This window comes from Eumetopias jubatus, unplaced genomic scaffold, assembly GCF_037043125.1.
Source record: "Eumetopias jubatus isolate StellerSeaLion01/CBP00866 unplaced genomic scaffold, mEumJub1_p1.0 scaffold_12, whole genome shotgun sequence".
NCBI lineage: Eukaryota > Metazoa > Chordata > Mammalia > Carnivora > Otariidae > Eumetopias > Eumetopias jubatus.
The window spans coordinates 105549690-105567815 of record NW_028274818.1 but is presented as its reverse complement, the minus strand read 5'-3'; the positions used below and the strand labels follow the sequence as shown (position 1 = coordinate 105567815).

Sequence of the window (18126 nt, the reverse complement as noted above, 5' to 3'; positions counted from 1 at the left end):
ATTTTTAAGTAACCTCTACACCCAGCGTGGGGCTGGAACTTAAAACCCCGAGACGAAGAGTTGCATCCGCAGATTGAGCCTGCTGGGTGCCCCTCAGCTGCCTGTTTGTTTGTTTGTTTATTTATTTATTTATTTTTAAAGATTTTATTTATTTGCTTGAGACAGAAAGAGAGAGAGAGAGAGAGAGAGCGAGCACATGAGAGGGGGGAGGGTCAGAGGGAGAAGCAGACTCCCTGCCGAGCAGGGAGCCTGATGCGGGACTCGATCCAGGGACTCCAGGATCATGACCTGGGCCAAAGGCAGTTGCTTAACCAACTGAGCCACCCAGGCGCCCCCAGCTGCCTGTTTTTATACAGCCCACAAACTAAGAATTTTTACGTTTTTAAATGGTTGAGAAAAAGTTGAAAGAAGAGTAATGTTTCATGACATTTGAGAATTACGTGAAGTTCAAATTTCAGTGTCCATAAATACAGTTCTATGGATCACAGCCATGTTCTTTCATTTATGTGTGGTCCGTGGCTGTTTTCTGGCTGTAACACAGCTGAGTGGTTGTGATAGAGCCCACAAAGGCTGAAATATTTACTGTCTGGCTTATAGAGAATTTGCCCACCCCTGGCCTAGGGAAAAAAGGATTTACAGTAAGGGGGGGAAGCCTTCATTTATAAAAAATAATGTTTAGAAATTAATAGGAAAAATGGATGCAAGTAAATTTTACTTCCAAAAAAGCAGAGGGAATAGTATTGTGGGTTAATTAAAAAGTATTTAGCTTAATACAGTCATTTAGGTAAGATTTTCATAGAGACGGTGAGCCTGTGCCTTCAATAAGTTGGCTAACCATACGCTTCTTTTCATAGGCTGGGTGAACTCATGGACCTGATACTTTTCTCTTGAGAAACAAACCAACTCAAAAAAAAAAAAATGGCATTTGTTGCAACACAGGGGGCCACGGTGGTTGACCAAACCACTCTGATGAAAAAATACCTTCAGTTTGTGGCAGCTCTCACGGATGTAAATACACGTGAGTTGATCCTTCTTGTTATTAAGAAATGCATTATTGTGACTCATTGATCTCAGTTCAAATGATGTGCACATTGAGATGAACAGCAATATTAACTCTTACCCTAATTTTACCATTCTCTGCCTTGTGGAGAAGCAAAGTGATGAGCGTTACTAGCTGGAGCCCCAAAGAGGCACGTGTGTGTGTGTGTGTGTGTGTGTGTGTGTGTGTGTGTGTGTATCCTTGTTTGTGCGTGCACGCGTACGTCTGGGAGTGTGAATGTGTGTGACTGGTTGTAGGGAACTAGTTATGTGCCTTCTGTTGGACCATGACAGTCAAACTGATAAGATCTGATTGCTTCTCTTACTAAATCCAATAATTTTATGAAGATCCTTAACATAATTTCAATTACCTGATGACTTGTCTTGTCATTTACAGCTGATGAAACAAAGTTAAAAATGATGCAAGAAGTTAGTGAAAATTTTGAGGTATGAGCTTAATATATTTTTTTCGTTGTGAGGTAAATAATCACGTGTACTTTCCAATCGCTTCTCTGTCAGTCTTACTAGTGAGTCACAAATCGTTCTCTCTGTTAATGTGGTTTATTGTATTTCAGAACTGAAATTTGATGTGTGCAGCGTTGTCCAATTTCTTCACACTAGTGACCGTGAACTTCAAGTGACGTTGAGGGATGTTGCTTTGGTTTTGGTGGTTAAACTTTTTTCCATTTTGAGGCATAAACTTTCCGGATGCACTCAGACTTATATTGTGGATTCATTACTTTCACGTAATAGAGGGTGTGTTACTGTGGACTGAGAGCACTTGCGTGACCTTGAGCAGTTCCTCTCTTCTGAGCCTCACGTTCCACGATTTCCCGGTGTCCTATGGGTCCTTGGGCTCTGTTCACTTTTCTTCAGTCTTCCCTTTGTTCTCTGGATCGGATGATTTCTATTATCTGTCTTCAGGTTTGCTCACTGTTTCTGTGTCCTCTCCAGTTGGCTGAGAGGTTTTAAAAGTTTCAGTTTACTTTTTACATTTTTTTGTTTCAGTTCTTATACTTTCAGTTTTGGAGTTTCCATTTAGTTCTTCTTTCAGATTTCCCTTCTTCACAGAGATCATCATCGTGTATCAGTACCATCTTGTTGTTATTCTTGGACCATTTTATAATGACTGCCTTTAAGTCTTTGCTAAATCCAGCATTTGGGCTAGATGAGGATTAATTTCTACTGACTCTGGGTCACGTTATCCTGCTTCTTGCATTGTCTAGTAGTTTTTGATAATGTGGCGAATACTGTAGGTGAAGTATAGGGACTTCTGTTACCTCCCTCTGAAGAGTACTGATATTTTGATTGTGATAGGCAGTTCAGTTCCTAGCTGACCTCCTCGAACGTGCGTAGGTTTGGTTTTATGCTGTGGGAAGGCTAAGGTGTTCCCCAGGTCTCTCTAATTTGGCCAGATTCAACCTCCAAACTCCAGCTCCCATGGATATCATCAGAGGTTGATTTTAGGCTTGGCTTGTTTTAGAGGTCCAGAATAGGCTTTCCTCTAGGGCATGGTCCTTCCTCAGCAGGATGTCTGGGATGTTAAAGAGGTGGTAGGAAAGTGTTGGCACTGTGTCCAGGCTGGAACCCCACCATCCTCCAACATTGCTGGACCTCTGATACCTCTTGAGATCTCTCAATCCCGAAGCCGTCACTGTCTGGTAAGCTTCAGGTGGTCTTACCTCATCTTACTTATACGTGCAGTCCAGTCCTTAGTCAAGGTCTCAGAGAAGACCATCTGCTATAGTTCCTGTTTCTCTGGGGCTCTGCTTTGTAGATTCTGGCCACCTGAACTGGTCAGAACTTGTGTTTGCTCCTCACTTCAGTAGGACCATCCTGCTCTCCTTGGGTGCCAGCCTGCTGAGCTCCGGTCAGGACATGTGTACACAGGCTGAGAGCCATGGTGGTCATTATAATCTCCCCTCCTAGAGGCTGTGGTCTAGCCCTGCCTCTTGTCCAGCACCTGAAAACTGTTCCCTGGTTTTTTGTCCAACTTCATGGTTAGTTTCATGCTGTTAGTTGCATAGGCAGGAGAGAAGGTCACCTTTCTTTCTTTCTTTCTTTTTTGTTTTTTTTAAAGTAGGGATAATAAAACATTTCTCAGTTAATGTGATTAAGAACAGCAGATAAAATGTTTTTAGCTTCTGGCATGGTCATTTGAATTACAAAGGATCAAATAAATGCTAGTGGGACTGAATCAGTGCCCTACTCTCTGTAGCACTGGGTAGTATTTCCGTTTGGTGGGAGGTTTTTTTGGTGGTTTTATTTTAAGTAGACGTTTTTAAGGACTTGTTGCCTTGAACTGAGCTGGGAAAAAAAATCCTGAGATATTTAGAGATTGAGCTAAAGAGCTTTCTCTTCTGCCCAAGCTGCTAACGCAAGCTGTTAAAAAAAAACCCAAAAAACAAAAAAGCTAAAAAAAGAGGTGGGAGGCAGGACATGATGGGCCTGCATTCTGTGTTTTTGGAAAAACTGCTCCCTGAGAACCATAGCCCCAGCGGGCTTTGAGAGGGTGGAGTCACGGGGGAGCTGGGGAGCCCGCAGAAAGCACGCGTGTGTCCGGCCTCTGTGGGCACTAAGTGTCCCACCCCTTTCTCGCCTGTCCTGTCTGGCAGTTAGCAAGTTAATTTCTGACTTTGGTCACAGACACGTTGATTAAATTCACAGAACTAAAAGGCAGTGAAGCAGTAAGTGTACTTGGGGCTTTCGAAAATTGTGACTTTGGAAATCTGTATGTTAGAAACGTTGGCCTTCCATGAAATTCGGATGACTCAGCCCTTCAAAGAATTAAATACTAGAATGACCCTCCATAGGTAATTCTAAATTACCACCACTACCACCCCAGAAAAATATCAGAATGAGCTGAGTGAGATTAAAAAAAAAAAAAAATCCCAATAGTTTCAGGAGTCTTAGGAACACATTTCGCTAAGCATTTAGGAATAAAATTGTGGGCTAGGTAAAGGTTCTGTGGGCCATCTTTCAGGACAGGATATAAAGGAACCTTCAAGTTAGAACTCACATGAAAAACTCATATGGATCAGAAAGCTGGGGGCTGAGTTGAAATCCTGGCAGAATAACCGGGCAACTTGTTGAATGAATCTTTTTTATCGGAGGAATTTGAAACTCTGTTTTGAAAACTATGGAAGCAGCGGTTGGTATGGGCTTATGTGCAGTTGAGCTTGATTTCTTGGCAACCTTGGTAATCTTCCAGTGGAAATCTTCTTCCTTGAATCCTTGAATGTGGGTATTTTGTAAAAAGTCTTAAGCTTTGGGGCTGAAAGGTGACACGCATGGTTCCCGCCCCCAGTGAATTCCCAGCCTGCTTGGGGAGAGGCTGGGAGGTACCTGAGGGCTTCTCCCACGGTGTTCTGTGTGAATGGAGCCCTGGGTTGGGCCGGGGAGCCTGGTGCTCAGGCACACATTCCAAGAATCACACGATTTTCTTTCCTGGCTCCCGTGGCAACACTTTTCTGGTTTTCATCTGTTTCTCTGTGTCTTCCTTCATAGACTCCTCTTCCAAGATTACCGTATAATGGTAGACAACCCCACGTCGTTATCTTCAGCTCAGATCAGTGTCTGGAGTTTCAGACACTTCTATTTAATTAACTGCCCAGATGCCTCCTCTCAAGGGCTTGTCAGGCTCACGATAGTATCAGTTGAACCCCTTGCTCTCGTGCTCCCATCCCCTGCGGTGCTGAATGAGTTTTAGTGCCTTTTACATCCATGCTTTCTCATAATTTTGTGCCTTTGCATAGGCTTTTCTTAAGAATCTTCTTCTTTTCTGCTTTTTCACATGGTTAACTCTTGCTGGCCTTTTAAGTTTTAGTGTAAACATCCCTTATTGAGGAAGGCGCTCTCTGCCCTTGGTTCCATCCAGTACATTGTGTTCCCTTAGTTGCCAGTGTTTCCTCCATCGTAATTCTGTATTGTTCTTTTTTTTAAAGATTTTATTTATTTGACAGAGAGAGAGGGAACACAAGCAGGGGGAGTGGGAGAGGGAGAAGCAGGCTCCCCGCGGAGCAGGGCTCTGGGGTCATGACCTGAGCCGAAGGCAGCTGCTTAACGACTTGTTCTTTTTTTTAATCTGTCTTCCCAGCACTTGACTGCCTCCCCCATCTCCGAGGGCATGAATTGTATCTGCTTTCCTTTTTTTTTTATTTTTATTTTTAAAGAGAGAGAAAGTGCTCGTGGGCAAGCACAAGTGAGCGGGGAGAGGGGGCAGAGGGAGAGAGAGATTCCCAAGCAGATTCCCCACTGAGCGCGGAGCCTGGCATGGGGCTCAATCTCACGACCCTGAGATCGTGACCTGAGCCAAAGCCAAGAGTCAGACGCTCAACCGACTGAGCCGCCCGGGTGCCCCTCTATTTTCTTCGTCTTATCCCCACTGAGCACATGATTGAGCCTCAGTGACTATTTGTTGAGTGGGCAAGTGAGGCCTTAATAGGGGAAAGAACTTGGCTGTTAAAGACTCAATTTCCGAACACTTCTAAGCTTATGAACTGATAATTCAGCAAGTTTTATAACCTCTCTGAGCCTCTTTACCTGTGAAATGGAGATAACACTTACCTTAGGCTCTCGAGGACTGAGTGAGAACGAGTAAAACACACAGCTCAGTATTTAGCCCACAGGTGCCCTGGTAATAACACCAGATGACATTAGTGAGCATTTACCGTAGAGCATTCACTATGTCCTAAATTAACTCATGTAATCTTTTTTTTTGCCTTTTTATTTTTTTTAAATTTTTTATTGTTAATCACCATACATTACATCATTAACTCATGTGATCTTTACGTGATTCCATAAGGTGGGAAACAATATGACAGTCAACAGGTAGGGGCGCTGAGGCACAGAGGCTAGGTTACTGCCCAAGGTTCCTACTTCCTAAGCGGGATCCAGAAACTGCTTCGGAGTCATTTTACCGCACTGTCTCCAGACTAGAGGTTCGTTTCCCTTTCTCCTTTTAAAGTCAGCGCTGGGGGCGCCTGGGTGGCTCAGTCGTTAAGTGTCTGCCTTCGGGTTAGGTCATGATCCCGGGGTCCTGGGATCGAGCCCCGCATCAGGCTCCCTGGTCGGCGGGAAGCCTGCTTCTCCCTCTCCCACTCCTCCTGCTTGTGTTCCCTCTCTCACTCTCTCTCTCTGTCAAATAAATAAAAATCGTAAAAAAAAAAAAAAAAAATCAGCGCTGGGATTAATAATAGATGAGGTTAGATTATCATCTAATATAGATCTGACCAATAAATTAGCTTTTCAGATTAGAAAAAGGTGACAGTTTGTTGAGGCACTTCATTTTCCACTTGAAGAAGCTAAGATCTAGAAGCTAAATGATTTTTCAGAGGTCTCATGCTTAGGTTGTGGTAGAGTCTCTAGAACAGGTGCCAAGATTTCACGTTTTCCCCAGCATTAATATTTCTACCTTTTTTTTTTTTAAAGATTTTATTTATTCACTTGACAAAGAGAGACACAGTGAGAGAGGGAACACAAGCAGGGGGAGTGGGAGAGGGAGAAGCAGGCTTCCTGCAGAGCAGGGAGCCCGATGCGGGGCTCGATCCCAGGACCCTGAGATCATGACCTGAGCTGAAGGCAGACGCTTAACGACTGAGCCACCCAGGCGCCCCAGTATTTCTACTTTTAACAGTAAATTTTCACATTTACTTTATATCTTAAATTGGATTTCAGAAGCAGTGATCCTTTTACTTAAACCTATGTTACCACTGAAGGTTCTAAAAGCATTAAAAATTACTGTTGGCTTAGCTAAAATGTTTTATATTTTCTTGAGATTATAATGTAGTGAATTTGAAAGGGAAATATATACACAAACTTAATGGGGTTTTCTTTTATTTTTGCATAATTAGAATGTAACGTCATCTCCTCAGTATTCTACGTTCCTGGAACATATCATCCCTCGATTTCTCACATTTCTTCAAGACGGAGAAGTTCAGTTTCTCCAGGAGAAACCAGCCCAGGTAATCTGTTCAGAAATATCAGTGGGGGGAGGGCAGGGGGAGGAATGTCATGCTGTAAGATCGCAAGCATTTATGAATTAAAACACCTGAGAAAATTTAGGGTTCCACTTTAAAATCGGATTTTGTCATGTAAGGATGACTCTGTCCCCGACCATGCCTCCTCAGTTAAGGTTTTAATTTAAGTCATTCACATTTGCCAGCTGATGACGTGTGTACACTGAGTTCAAATATCCACAAAATGAGGGAATGACCCTTTGGTGGCCCTCTCCATACCCAGTGCCCGCCTCTGCTCTTCTACTGTCAGTTCTCGTAACTTCTGACCGGTTTTATCTGAACCCCTACCCACTCTTTGCACTCCCTTCCCCACTTTGATCGTTGTAAGAGTCTTATCAATTTTTTCTATAACTATTTCAGCGTGTTTCTTAAAAATAAGTCTTTAAAAATTACCATAATGCCAGTGAGAGTTATGGCCAAATAAAGTTATTGCCAAATTTTTATGTTGTACCACTCAAAGGCCTACACCTTTGACCTACCTTTCAGTTGTCGGCTCCGTAGACCGAATCCTGAAAGCTTAGTCAACTAGTGGTGTAATCAGTTGTTGGAGAGAGGATTGTAGAAACCAAACCTGTGTTGGTGGGAGATCCCAAACCAAGTTCAGTTTGTGTTGTGCTCTTTCATGTGAAATCCACCAGACATTCACACACTGGTGCCCTTCCCCTGAAAATAATGATTAGTTGTGAAAGAGGGAGAGTTTGGCTTGCTTGATTTGGTGCACGACTGTAGAAATCTTGAATGGTTTGTGGTACATACTTGGGATTATGTTTTAGTAATTTACAGGATTATTTCTGAAATGGGGTCTGTCTTGTAGTTTGGTGGTTCCCCCTGCTGGGTGCAGATAGCCGTGTAACTTACAGACCAAAAGGATTATTTGGGACTTTTGGGAGGATTTGATATTTACATTTTTTATTTTTCCTCATCAGCAACTGAGGAAGCTAGTACTTGAAATAATTCACAGGATACCAACCAACGAACATCTTCGTCCTCATACAAAAAATGTTCTGTCTGTGATGTTTCGCTTTTTAGAGGTAATCTTTGAGAATTCTTGTTATTTAGCCATATCTAGATTGTCGGTGGTTTTCTTACTGTGGAATCTGGTATTACACAACTACTTCCCTTTCACTAAAGTTCTGATTCACATGGGTAAAAATTTTCTTAATGTCCGTTTCCCCCCCCATTTTGCTGACCAAATTACTAAGAAATAATTGATTGAAGATTCTTTGTTTTGAGTCAACAGGGAATTGACTAGTCATGGTGGAAATCTTTGGACAGGGCTGGGCTGACAAACTCAGAGTGCAAGGCTCTTTGGCTTTGTGCTGCTTTAGGCACAGTAGATGCTCATAAAAGAGTTTCTCACATTCTTCAGGTGAATCCATCTGGTACTTGCCTGTTACTTTGGCCTCTAAATTGTTTTCCTGTTGTTCTTAGTCTCGATATGTTTAGAATTCTGTTGTGTTTCTGGGCCCCTTGGAAGGATGAGCTTTGGAGGGGATAGAGCTGGATTCAGATCCCGGCTCTGCCGTGTGTTGAACTGTATCATGTTAGCCGTGTGGCTGACCTTTCTATGAGTCCTAACTTCCCATGGGTAAGGTGTGGAAGACACCCCATTCCAAGAATGTAAAGTGTTTAGCAGCTGGTCCAATAAAAACATAGTGGGTTTTTTGGACAGTATTTTCAAGCAATGAAGAAGTGTCGCTTGGACCATTAAGACCTTCGCTTATGGTGTGACTTGCCTTAAGTGCCAGTTTTTCATCTGTCAGAGTACTACTTTCCAAAGCTTACTGGCAGGATGCCCTTCCCATGGTCCACCAACGACCTCCAGAGCTTCTTATCTGAGATAATTATGTTCTGTGTTCTGTGTTCAACAAATCAAATCTGAGTTGGCTGATGCAGGGTGTGTATAACAGGAAAATGCTTGGAAGATAGTCTATAATCTTTAGATTAAAATAATCTCAGAAATATAACTCTTTTTTAAATGCTTTTTTTTTTTTTAGACGGAAAATGAAGAGAATGTTCTTATTTGTCTAAGAATAATCATTGAGCTCCACAAACAGTTCAGGCCGCCCATCACACAAGAGGTAAGTGTTTATCCGGATAGCATTTATGAAAGTGTGTCAACAGGTTTTTTTCCGCCTTGTGGTTTATTTACTCTCTTAGAGTTGACAGGACATGTGCTATTTTCAAGAAAAGGATAGCCTAAGTTTGGGGGAAATTCTTGATGGGTTTCACAGTGACTTTTTTCTTGTTAATGTTTACATGAATATTTGGCTGAATTTGTACATTCGTTGAAATGTGGTAAACTACCAGACTGGCAGGGCTGTTTGGGTAATTCTGGTATGTACAGGTCTGGTGTGCTAGAGGGCTCCAGTCGTTTTCTGCTGTGTGGTGGTTTAAGATGTGTGTCCTGAAGTCAGAACTGGGTTGGAGTCTCAGCCCTGTAATTAGTAGGTATTGACATTGGTAAGTGCCTAGGCTTTTGGAGCCTTTTCCATACAATGAGGATTCTCACAGAACATATCCTCCACAGGTTGCTTGAAGAATTAAAAAAGTTTTTTTTGAAACATATAATTACAGTGTGTATATTCTGGCAAACATACCCTCCCACAAAATGCCTGTTTTTTATACTCATTCTTCATTGGTTCAAGTTAGATGTAAAAGAGTTCATAGTGGGCAGTAACCACGTTCATATAATGAGAGTGGAGAATCAGTCAAAAATCAGGTTTTCTTTTCTTTCTTTTTTAAAAAATTTTTTATTGTTATGTTAATCACCATACATTACATCATTAGTTTTGTGCATAACACCCAGTGCTCCACGCAGAACGTGCCCTCTTTAATAGCCATCACCAGGCCAACCCATCCCCCCACCCCCCTCCCCTCTAGAACCCTCAGTTTGTTTCTCAGAGTCCATCGTCTCTCATGGTTATCTCCCCCTCCGATTTACTCCCCTTCATTCTTCCCTTCCTGCTATCTTCTTCTTTTTTTTTTTTCCTTAACATATATTGCATAATTTCTTTCAGAGGTACAGATCTGTGATTCAAGTCTTGCACAATTCACAGCGCTCACCATAGCACATACCCTCCCCAATGTCTATCACCCAGCCACCCCATCCCTCCCACCCCCCACCACTCCAGCAACCCTCAGTTTGTTTCCTGAGATTAAGAATTCCTCATATCAGTGAGGTCATATGATACATGCCTTTCTCTGATTGACTTATTTCACTCAGCATAATACCCTCCAGTTCCATCCACGTCGTTGCAAATGGCAAGACCTCATTCCTTTGGATGGCTGCATAATATTCCATTGTGTATATATACTACATCTTCTTTATCCAGTCATCTGTCGATGGACATCTTGGCTCTTTCCACAGTTTGGCTATTGTGGACATTGCTGCTATAAACATCGGGGTGCACATTACCCCTTCAGATCCCTACATTTGTATCTTTAGGGTAAATACCCAGTAGGGCAATTGCTGGGTCGTATGATAGCTCTATTTTCAACTTTTTGAGGAACCTCCATAAAAGTCAGGTTTTCGTTAAGGAAGTCACACAGGAGTAAAATATAAATGTAGTCAGTGTGGGAAAACTTTTGATTCTATGTCCTATTTTATGTGACACCAGAGAACTCGTACCGAGTTAAATATGTGGGTATGCGGTAAATAGGGAAACATGAGGATTTAGTGGAACGGAGGACTTCCATTTGGAGTCAGGATCCTTTAGGAGATTTTTAGCATATCAAGAGTAAACCCATGCTTTTCTGACTGCATTTTGATTTTGCCCATCGAAATACCACTCAGTGGTTTTTGGTTGAAGTCTTGAAAATGGATGAGAAGCCTCTTACCACCCTGAGATATTTGAAGAATTAAATACAAAAGTTAAAGTTCTTAGGGTGATTGGTACCTGCATAGTAGGCACTAAACATGTTGTGTTAGCTGTAATTATCATACTCTTCTCTGTTGTGAACCTTAGTAGCCTATTGTAGGTTATTTGGAAATTAAAAGAATAAAGATGAAGTAGAATTCCCATCATCTAAAGAAAACTAATGTCTTGATTTCTTTTCCTTTTACTATCTTATGTATATTTTCTGTGTAAAATGGTAATATTGCATGGGGCATTTTATATCTTGTTTCCCTTCCCATCATGAAAGAGTATTTTCCAATCATAAGAAGTCCTTCATAGTAGTTTTTAATGGATGCGTAATAAATAGTCTTTCTTATGATGTCCTTGTGTTTGGATATTTAAGGTATTTCAAAATTTTTGTTCTAGGACTGTTGCTGAGTATCTTGTTGACAGTTCAGATTATGTCATGGACTGGATTTGAAAGAGTAGGATTATCAGGTCCAAAGTGTTCACGCTTTAATGTTAAGTCGGTTTCCAGAAAGCTTGAGCAGTTGCTGCTTCCCCTGGTAGTATGCGAGAGTCTCCCTCCCGTTGGACTCTGTCTTGCATAGTGTAGCAATACTTTCTGAAAGGCAAGACGTGGCATTTATTTTAATTTTCATTCCTTTGCCCTTCCTGAATTAGAAACTTACTTCCTTTATATTTCCTTTTTTTTTTTTTTTTTAAAGATTTTATTTATTTGACAGAGGCACAGTGAGAGAGAGAGCATAAGCACGGGGAGCAGGCAGAGGGAGAAACAGGCTTCCCCCCGGAGCAGGGAGCCCGATGCGGGGCTCGATCCCAGGACCCTGGGACCATGACCTGAGCCGAAGGCAGATACTTAACAACTGAGCCACCCAGGCGCCCCTGTATTTCCTTTTTTGTCTGTCCGTTCACGTCCATTGCCTGTTTGTATTTTGAGTCTGACATTTTTCCTGCCTGTTTTATGAGTTCTTATATAGTAAGACTATTAACGTTTTTGTTACTTACTATCAGCATTTTTTGTTGATAAATATCTTCCTTATATTGTCTTTTTTTAATTTTATTTTTAGATTCATCATTTTTTGGATTTTGTGAAACAGATTTACAAGGAGCTTCCAAAAGTAGTGGTATGTTTTTGATATTGTTTGACTCCGTTATTTATATTCATTTATTACTTCCTCGTTCTAAAGGGAATTCGGAATAGTTGGGTTGAAGGAATAATTGGGGGGCAGGGGGCATGCTGATTTTAGAATGAGGAGTGGTTAGTGGTGGTCAGAATGTAGATTGATAAATCAGCCATTTGAAAGAAGAATTCCCTTGCTTTCACAGTTTAAGTACATAATTTTTGACATAAAAACAGTAATATATTTTTATTTTAGAAATTTGCAAAAACAAACAAAAAACAAAAACCCAAGGTGAGTCCTCCATAATTTTTTCACTTGTAAGCAACCACTGATGTTGAGGGTTTTTGGTTTTGTTTTGTTTTTTCTTCACATTTTTCCTGCTTTTTGAAGATGGTTGCACTCCTATTGTGAAGCCTTTTTTGGGCAGGGGTGTACACTTTTAGCCTCCTTTTCAGTATCATTAAAATTCTTTCCTGTATTGAAAGAAGTCTTTCTGAGTGGTGTCAGCAGCGTGTGGAAGTGTCTGTCGTGCGTGAGGGTGGGCTTCTCCCGACCTTAGGCTCGCCTCGTAGACGGCGCCACGGGGACCGTTTGGAACGGTCTCTAAAGTGCTTCTGCCGGCAGTCCTAGTTCTTAGTGGCCCCATAACTTCCTGTCCTGTGCGTGTACCTGGACTGCCTCCTTGATGCGGCTCTTCCCAGTTTTCCTTTCCTAACTATCACAAGTACTCACAAGAAGTGGTAAAAATCACTCTGCTTAAATCTGTTCATGTGTCAGAGTTTTTATTCTAAAGATTTTTTTTAAGCTTTAAAAACAATTTTTAAAAATTATCAAGGTAAAATGGACTCCTTATGGTATTTTGAGGATTTTAACCTAAGAATGTGTAAAACTTAAAACTTAATTGAGTTCTGGTTACCAAGTCCTGCCACCTGTCACTTCAGTCAGAAAAGCTGCTTTTTATAAGAAGTGGTTTTATTTCACGGAAAGCCCAAATTGCACTGAGGTCTAAGGATGGCAGCGAGGCCCTGGCGTTTTAAAAATGTCTGTCCTTTGCTTCGGTTCTCTGTGGAGGAGACTGTTTGCAAAGTGGATTCAGTGGAGACCAGCTCCTCGGTTCCTACCACTAGAGGGATGGGCCACATTCTCCCCTGCCTGCTGAGGTAGTAATATATTATGCCATGCACTTCAGCTTTTACCAGCCAGGGAAAAAAGGTAGAAAGCATTTTGGGCAAGTTTTTGTCTTCTGTTGTTGGAGGTGGAGAATGTTGTCGCTGTCATGTTATCTTGGTCTGTAAAGAGGACCCCAAGTTGTATAGCATCAGCGCGACAGAGACGTGCACAACACTGGGTTTCGTCCACCACAGGTCAGGTGTGTTTCGCTGAGGAATAGCGTGTCTGACTTGAAGAAGAACGATTTGTGCTCTTTTTATGCAGAACCGCTACTTTGAGAACCCTCAGGTGATCCCCGAGAACACAGTTCCTCCCCCTGAAATGGTTGGTATGATCACCACAATTGCTGTGAAAGTCAATCCAGAGCGTGAGGACAGTGAGACAAGAACAGTAAGTTTTTTTCAGTTGTTTCGTTTTGTTTTTATCCCTGTCTTCTGTACTGGGTAGAGAATACTGACTTTTTATGCATATTTTTAGCGTATCGCGGGGGGCGGTTTCTTCTCTAAGCCCTGGACGCAGTTAAGCTAGCGCATGCGTGTGTGCCTGACAGCGCATCACTGATTCTCTGGGCAGCTTTGAAGTGCTGAACGAGACTGTTGCTCACCACGGATGCAGAGATCAGATGATCAAACCGTAGTGGAAATCCAGAATCACCTGTTGGAAAGACAGCTTCCCAGGCTACGGGGCCTCTGCTCCATCCTTAGCTTTGACATGAACGAGGTCTCTTTAAGCTACCTAGACATTTCTAGCTCAGTACCGAGAGCGTAGGCCCTGGGCACCATGTTCTAGCCCCACCACTTGGGCTTTCTAACTGTAGCAAAGCACATAATTTTGGTTCTGGCCTTAATTTTCTCTCTCATTATCTGAAAAACATGCCTTGTGTAATCTTGTGAAGGGAATGCTGGTGTTGTCTGCAGGTAATGTGTCGTATTTGAAGTATCGCGCACACTGGTAGGCTGTATGGAGCAGTTACAACAACTGTGTTTTCAGGATTGAATTAAGAATTTCATCTGTGTTTGTTTTACTGCAGTCATTTTGCAGTAAAAGTTTCAGTCTGTGCTAGGCTAAACAGGAATCTACATTTGAATGAAGCTTCCATTCCTTTTCTCTTCCTGAATCAAACTTGTTTTCAGTTTCATTCTTTGTGTTTCTTCTCTTGCTTGTCTGCTCCTGTCTCTTGTCCTTCGGTATCTGAGTCTGACATTCTCCTTACCTGCACTAGGAGTTCTTATATATTTAGACTATTAAGTTTTTTCTTATATTTATCATAAGCATTCTCTCTTTACAAATATTTTTGAGAACGGGGCGCCTGGGTGGCTCAGATGGTTGAGCGTCTGTCTTCGGCTCAGGTCATGATCCCAGGGTCCTGGGATCGAGTCCCGCATTGGGCTCTCTGCTGGGCAGGGGGCCTGCTTCTCCCTCTGCCTCTGCCTCTCTCTCTCTCTCTCTCTCTCTGACTCTCATAAAGAAAAAAAAAAATATTTTTGAGTAACACTGGATAAACTTGTACTTTTTGCTGTTCTTTTGAGTTAGTTAATAGGTACCAATTTAAAATTTCCTCAAGTGATATGAATGTCTAAGTTTTGACAAATTTTCCTGATGTTTTTACTGTGGGTGATGGCATTGGAAAATATAAAAACCCTTATATTAAATGGTAGTTCTTTGTGCTTTGTCTTCAAAAATAGTTTGCTCTTTCACCACAGATACTTTCGCTTCATTTCGCTGGGGCGATGCTCAGTAGTGGGCTATGTTATGTGCCACGGTGATAACCATGGTCCTGCTTGCTTCTCTCTTACAGCATTCCATCATTCCAAGAGGATCTCTTTCTCTGAAAGTGTTGGCAGAATTGCCCATTATTGTTGTTCTGATGTATCAGGTATGCATATTGCTTACTAGTTTCTTGGGTTTGGGGTTTTTTGTAGTATGACAAAGTTTTCTTTGGCCCGTGGAAAATGCGTGGGATGCACACATGCTAACTAATGTAGTGAATCTTAGAGGTTTTTGGTATGCCACATTATTTTGCCATAGCAGAGTGTAAGAGCATGAAAATCTGGTATGTTTGCTTTTAGCTCTACAAACTGAACATCCACAATGTTGTTGCTGAGTTTGTGCCCTTGATCATGAATACCATTGCCATTCAGGTATCTGCACAAGCCAGGTGAGGTTTCTTCGGACAGCGACATGGCTGACTGCCACAGTGCTATAATTCCAAGTAAAAATATACTTACTGTCGTCTTTTGTAAGACATGAAAATTTTGAGTGATAAAATTTTGGTAAAATGATACGTACTTTTGACTTTTTGAGCTTGTATTTCAATAATGATGTGAATAGTTCTATCACTTCCTTATTTTGAAAAGATGAGCTAATACCTTGGGTTTGGGTGTCTTGTGAGTTTAGAATTAATCATTAGGTGTTACTGTGCTCACTCCCAGCTGTGGGATAAGCAAGCCTCTCCACCTTCAAGCCCCGTTCATGCTGTGTCTTTCAGCATGAGTGCTAGAATGTTCTATAGCCCTGTTCCCCGTCACCTGTCACCCTTCATCACTGAACATGTGAACTGTGCATATTCATCTTTTGAAGCCCCATTGAAGCTTTTCCATCAAACTTAGCAGCATTCTCATAAGACCCCTGTCACTCACTCTCTTGACTGCAGCCCATCTGGCTCTGAGTCATTGGAGGGCAAGATCGGAGGGTGAATCAGCTGTAACAGCCCTTGGTGGCCCTAACTGGGGTCTTTCACGGAGCAGACAGTCTCCTGACAGAATCTGCTGGCTGAGTGGATCAGTCTGGCCTGGGCTCTGGGATGCATGTTGTAGCTGCTCTGGAATGGCTTGGAGAACTGCTTGCTTCATGCCTTTAAACCCTTGTGTTATTTGGAACTGCACACAAATGTAGAGTATTTATGGTTGGTGCTGTGTTCTGGTCTGTGTAGAAATCACATTTTTAGGGCTTAGTAATTACTGTAGGCTTTGATTAATATTAACATCACCTAAAGAGTTAAGAGCTAATATTGTGAATTCTATTCACTTCTCATTCAGGCAACATAAGCTTTACAACAAGGAGTTGTACGCTGACTTTATTGCTGCTCAGATTAAAACATTGTCATTTTTAGCTTATATCATCAGAATTTATCAGGTAAGTTCATTGACTTTTAAGTCAGGTTTACTGAGATACAATTTATGTGCAATAAAATTCACCTTTTGTAGGTATTCAGTTCTATGAATTGACAGATGCGTACAGTTAGTAACTACCAACACAATGAAATAGAGAGCATTTCAAAATTTCTTTTATACATTTACAGTCCATTTGCTCCCCAGTCCCTGGCAAACACTGACTTGTTTTTTGGCACCTAGTGTTGCCCTTTCCAGAATGTCGAACAAACGAATCCCATAGTTGGGTAGTGTATGTAACCTTTTGAGTGTCACTTCTTTCACTCAGCAGTAGCGCTGAGATTCAGTCTTGTTATTTTATTTTTACTGGTAGTTAGCTGTCTTCGTCTGCTTAGGCTCCCTCACAAAATACCATAGTGGATGGCTCAGACAGCAAAAACTTATCTTCTCACAGTTCTGGAAGTTGGGAAGGCCAAGATCGAGGTTCTAGCAAGTTTCTGGCAAGGACTCCGCCTTCTTGCTGTGTCCTCATATGGGGTGGTTGGGGGGGAATGAGACGGAGAGATTACTGTTTGTCTTCTAAGGCCACAGTCCCATTGGATTAAGGCCCCATACTTAAGACCTCATTTAACCTTAATTCCTCCCTAAAGACTCTGGTTTTTGGGTACGGTCACAGTGGGGGTGAGGGCGTCAACATGAATTTGGGGGGTGGGGGGGCACTGCAGCTGCAGTACCACCCTGTATGGGTGCACTGTGCTGCCTTTATCCGTTCACCAGTTGCTGAACATTTGGGTGGTTTCTAATTTTTTCTTTAAGCAGCTTTATACAATATAATTCACATACTAACTGTACACTTTTAAAGTGTACAGTTAAGTGGTTTTTAGTTTATTCGAGGCTTTATACAACTGTCACCACCATCTGATTTTTAGAACTGTGTCACCCTAAAAAGAATCCCCATCCTGATTACCATCGACATTCATTTTCCCGTGGTCCCCAGCCCCTGACAGCCACCAAGGTCCTTTCTGTTGGTAGATACGCCGATTGCATTTCTGGACATTGTTAGTAAGTCCATCGTAAATAAACCCTGGCACCCAGATTTCCGTATGGATGTATTTGGTGCATCGACTTCTGCTGGTGTTGAAAGTTGTGTTACAGCAAGTTTTGAGGAGAGATTGGAACTTTAAAAAAATGGCATCATTCATAAGCCAGTGATAGAAGAGTTTGGGATGCTCTTTTGAGGAGCCTGAAGGGTGATTTTGTTACTGTTCTTCCCCACTCATAGTTGTAGTCTGTCCTGATTTCAGTCCCGAGTAGAGCTTGGAGGAAAGAAATGACACCTTATTTCCCGTTAGTCATACAGTGTTTTTGAGTAAAATTCTGGTGTAGTTGTAGTTATGTATAGCAGTGGGGTTATGTTACCGTTTGTTATTTTTTTAAGGAAAAAACTTAATTTTCAGAAAGTAAAAATGAAAACACGTTGCCAAATTGTTTAGAGTAAAAACTACCTTTGAAAGCATTTGTAACTCTTTTTGTCCCTTTTATTTTAATTTTTTTTCTTTCAAAGATTTTATTTATTTATTAGAGAGAGAGAAACAGCACGAGAGGGGAGAGGATCAGAGGGAGAAGCAGGCTCCCCGCTGACCGGAAGCCCGATGTGGGACTTGATCCCAGGACTCCGGGATTATGACCTGAGTCGAAGGCAGTCGCTTCACCAACTGAGCCACCCAAACGCCCCTCTTTTTGTCCCTTTTAAAGGGCATTTGTCTAGATAATGATAATTTGCACTGAGAATAGGGAACTTTGGTTT

General features: G+C 41.8%; 1 protein-coding gene and 1 non-coding gene across 8 annotated transcripts in view; both read left to right on the top strand.

Moving 5' to 3' along the window:
- Window positions 1-18126, top strand: part of TRRAP (transformation/transcription domain associated protein) — a 113365-nt gene that overhangs the window by 1769 nt on the left and 93470 nt on the right. For all 7 annotated transcript variants that reach the window (XM_028088564.2, XM_028088566.2, XM_028088563.2 and 4 more), the window contains exons 2-11: window positions 855-1018; window positions 1436-1485; window positions 6891-7001; window positions 7982-8086; window positions 9053-9136; window positions 11986-12042; window positions 13474-13599; window positions 15008-15085; window positions 15279-15367; window positions 16248-16344. In XM_028088564.2, the coding sequence (XP_027944365.1) occupies window positions 919-1018; window positions 1436-1485; window positions 6891-7001; window positions 7982-8086; window positions 9053-9136; window positions 11986-12042; window positions 13474-13599; window positions 15008-15085; window positions 15279-15367; window positions 16248-16344 (897 nt within the window). In that variant the 5' untranslated portion in view covers window positions 855-918. The remainder of the gene's footprint in view (window positions 1-854; window positions 1019-1435; window positions 1486-6890; window positions 7002-7981; window positions 8087-9052; window positions 9137-11985; window positions 12043-13473; window positions 13600-15007; window positions 15086-15278; window positions 15368-16247; window positions 16345-18126) is intronic.
- LOC148162882 (small nucleolar RNA ZL1) lies at window positions 1147-1358 on the top strand. The gene has a single exon (XR_015766588.1). It is a non-coding gene; the product is annotated as a small nucleolar RNA ZL1 (small nucleolar RNA).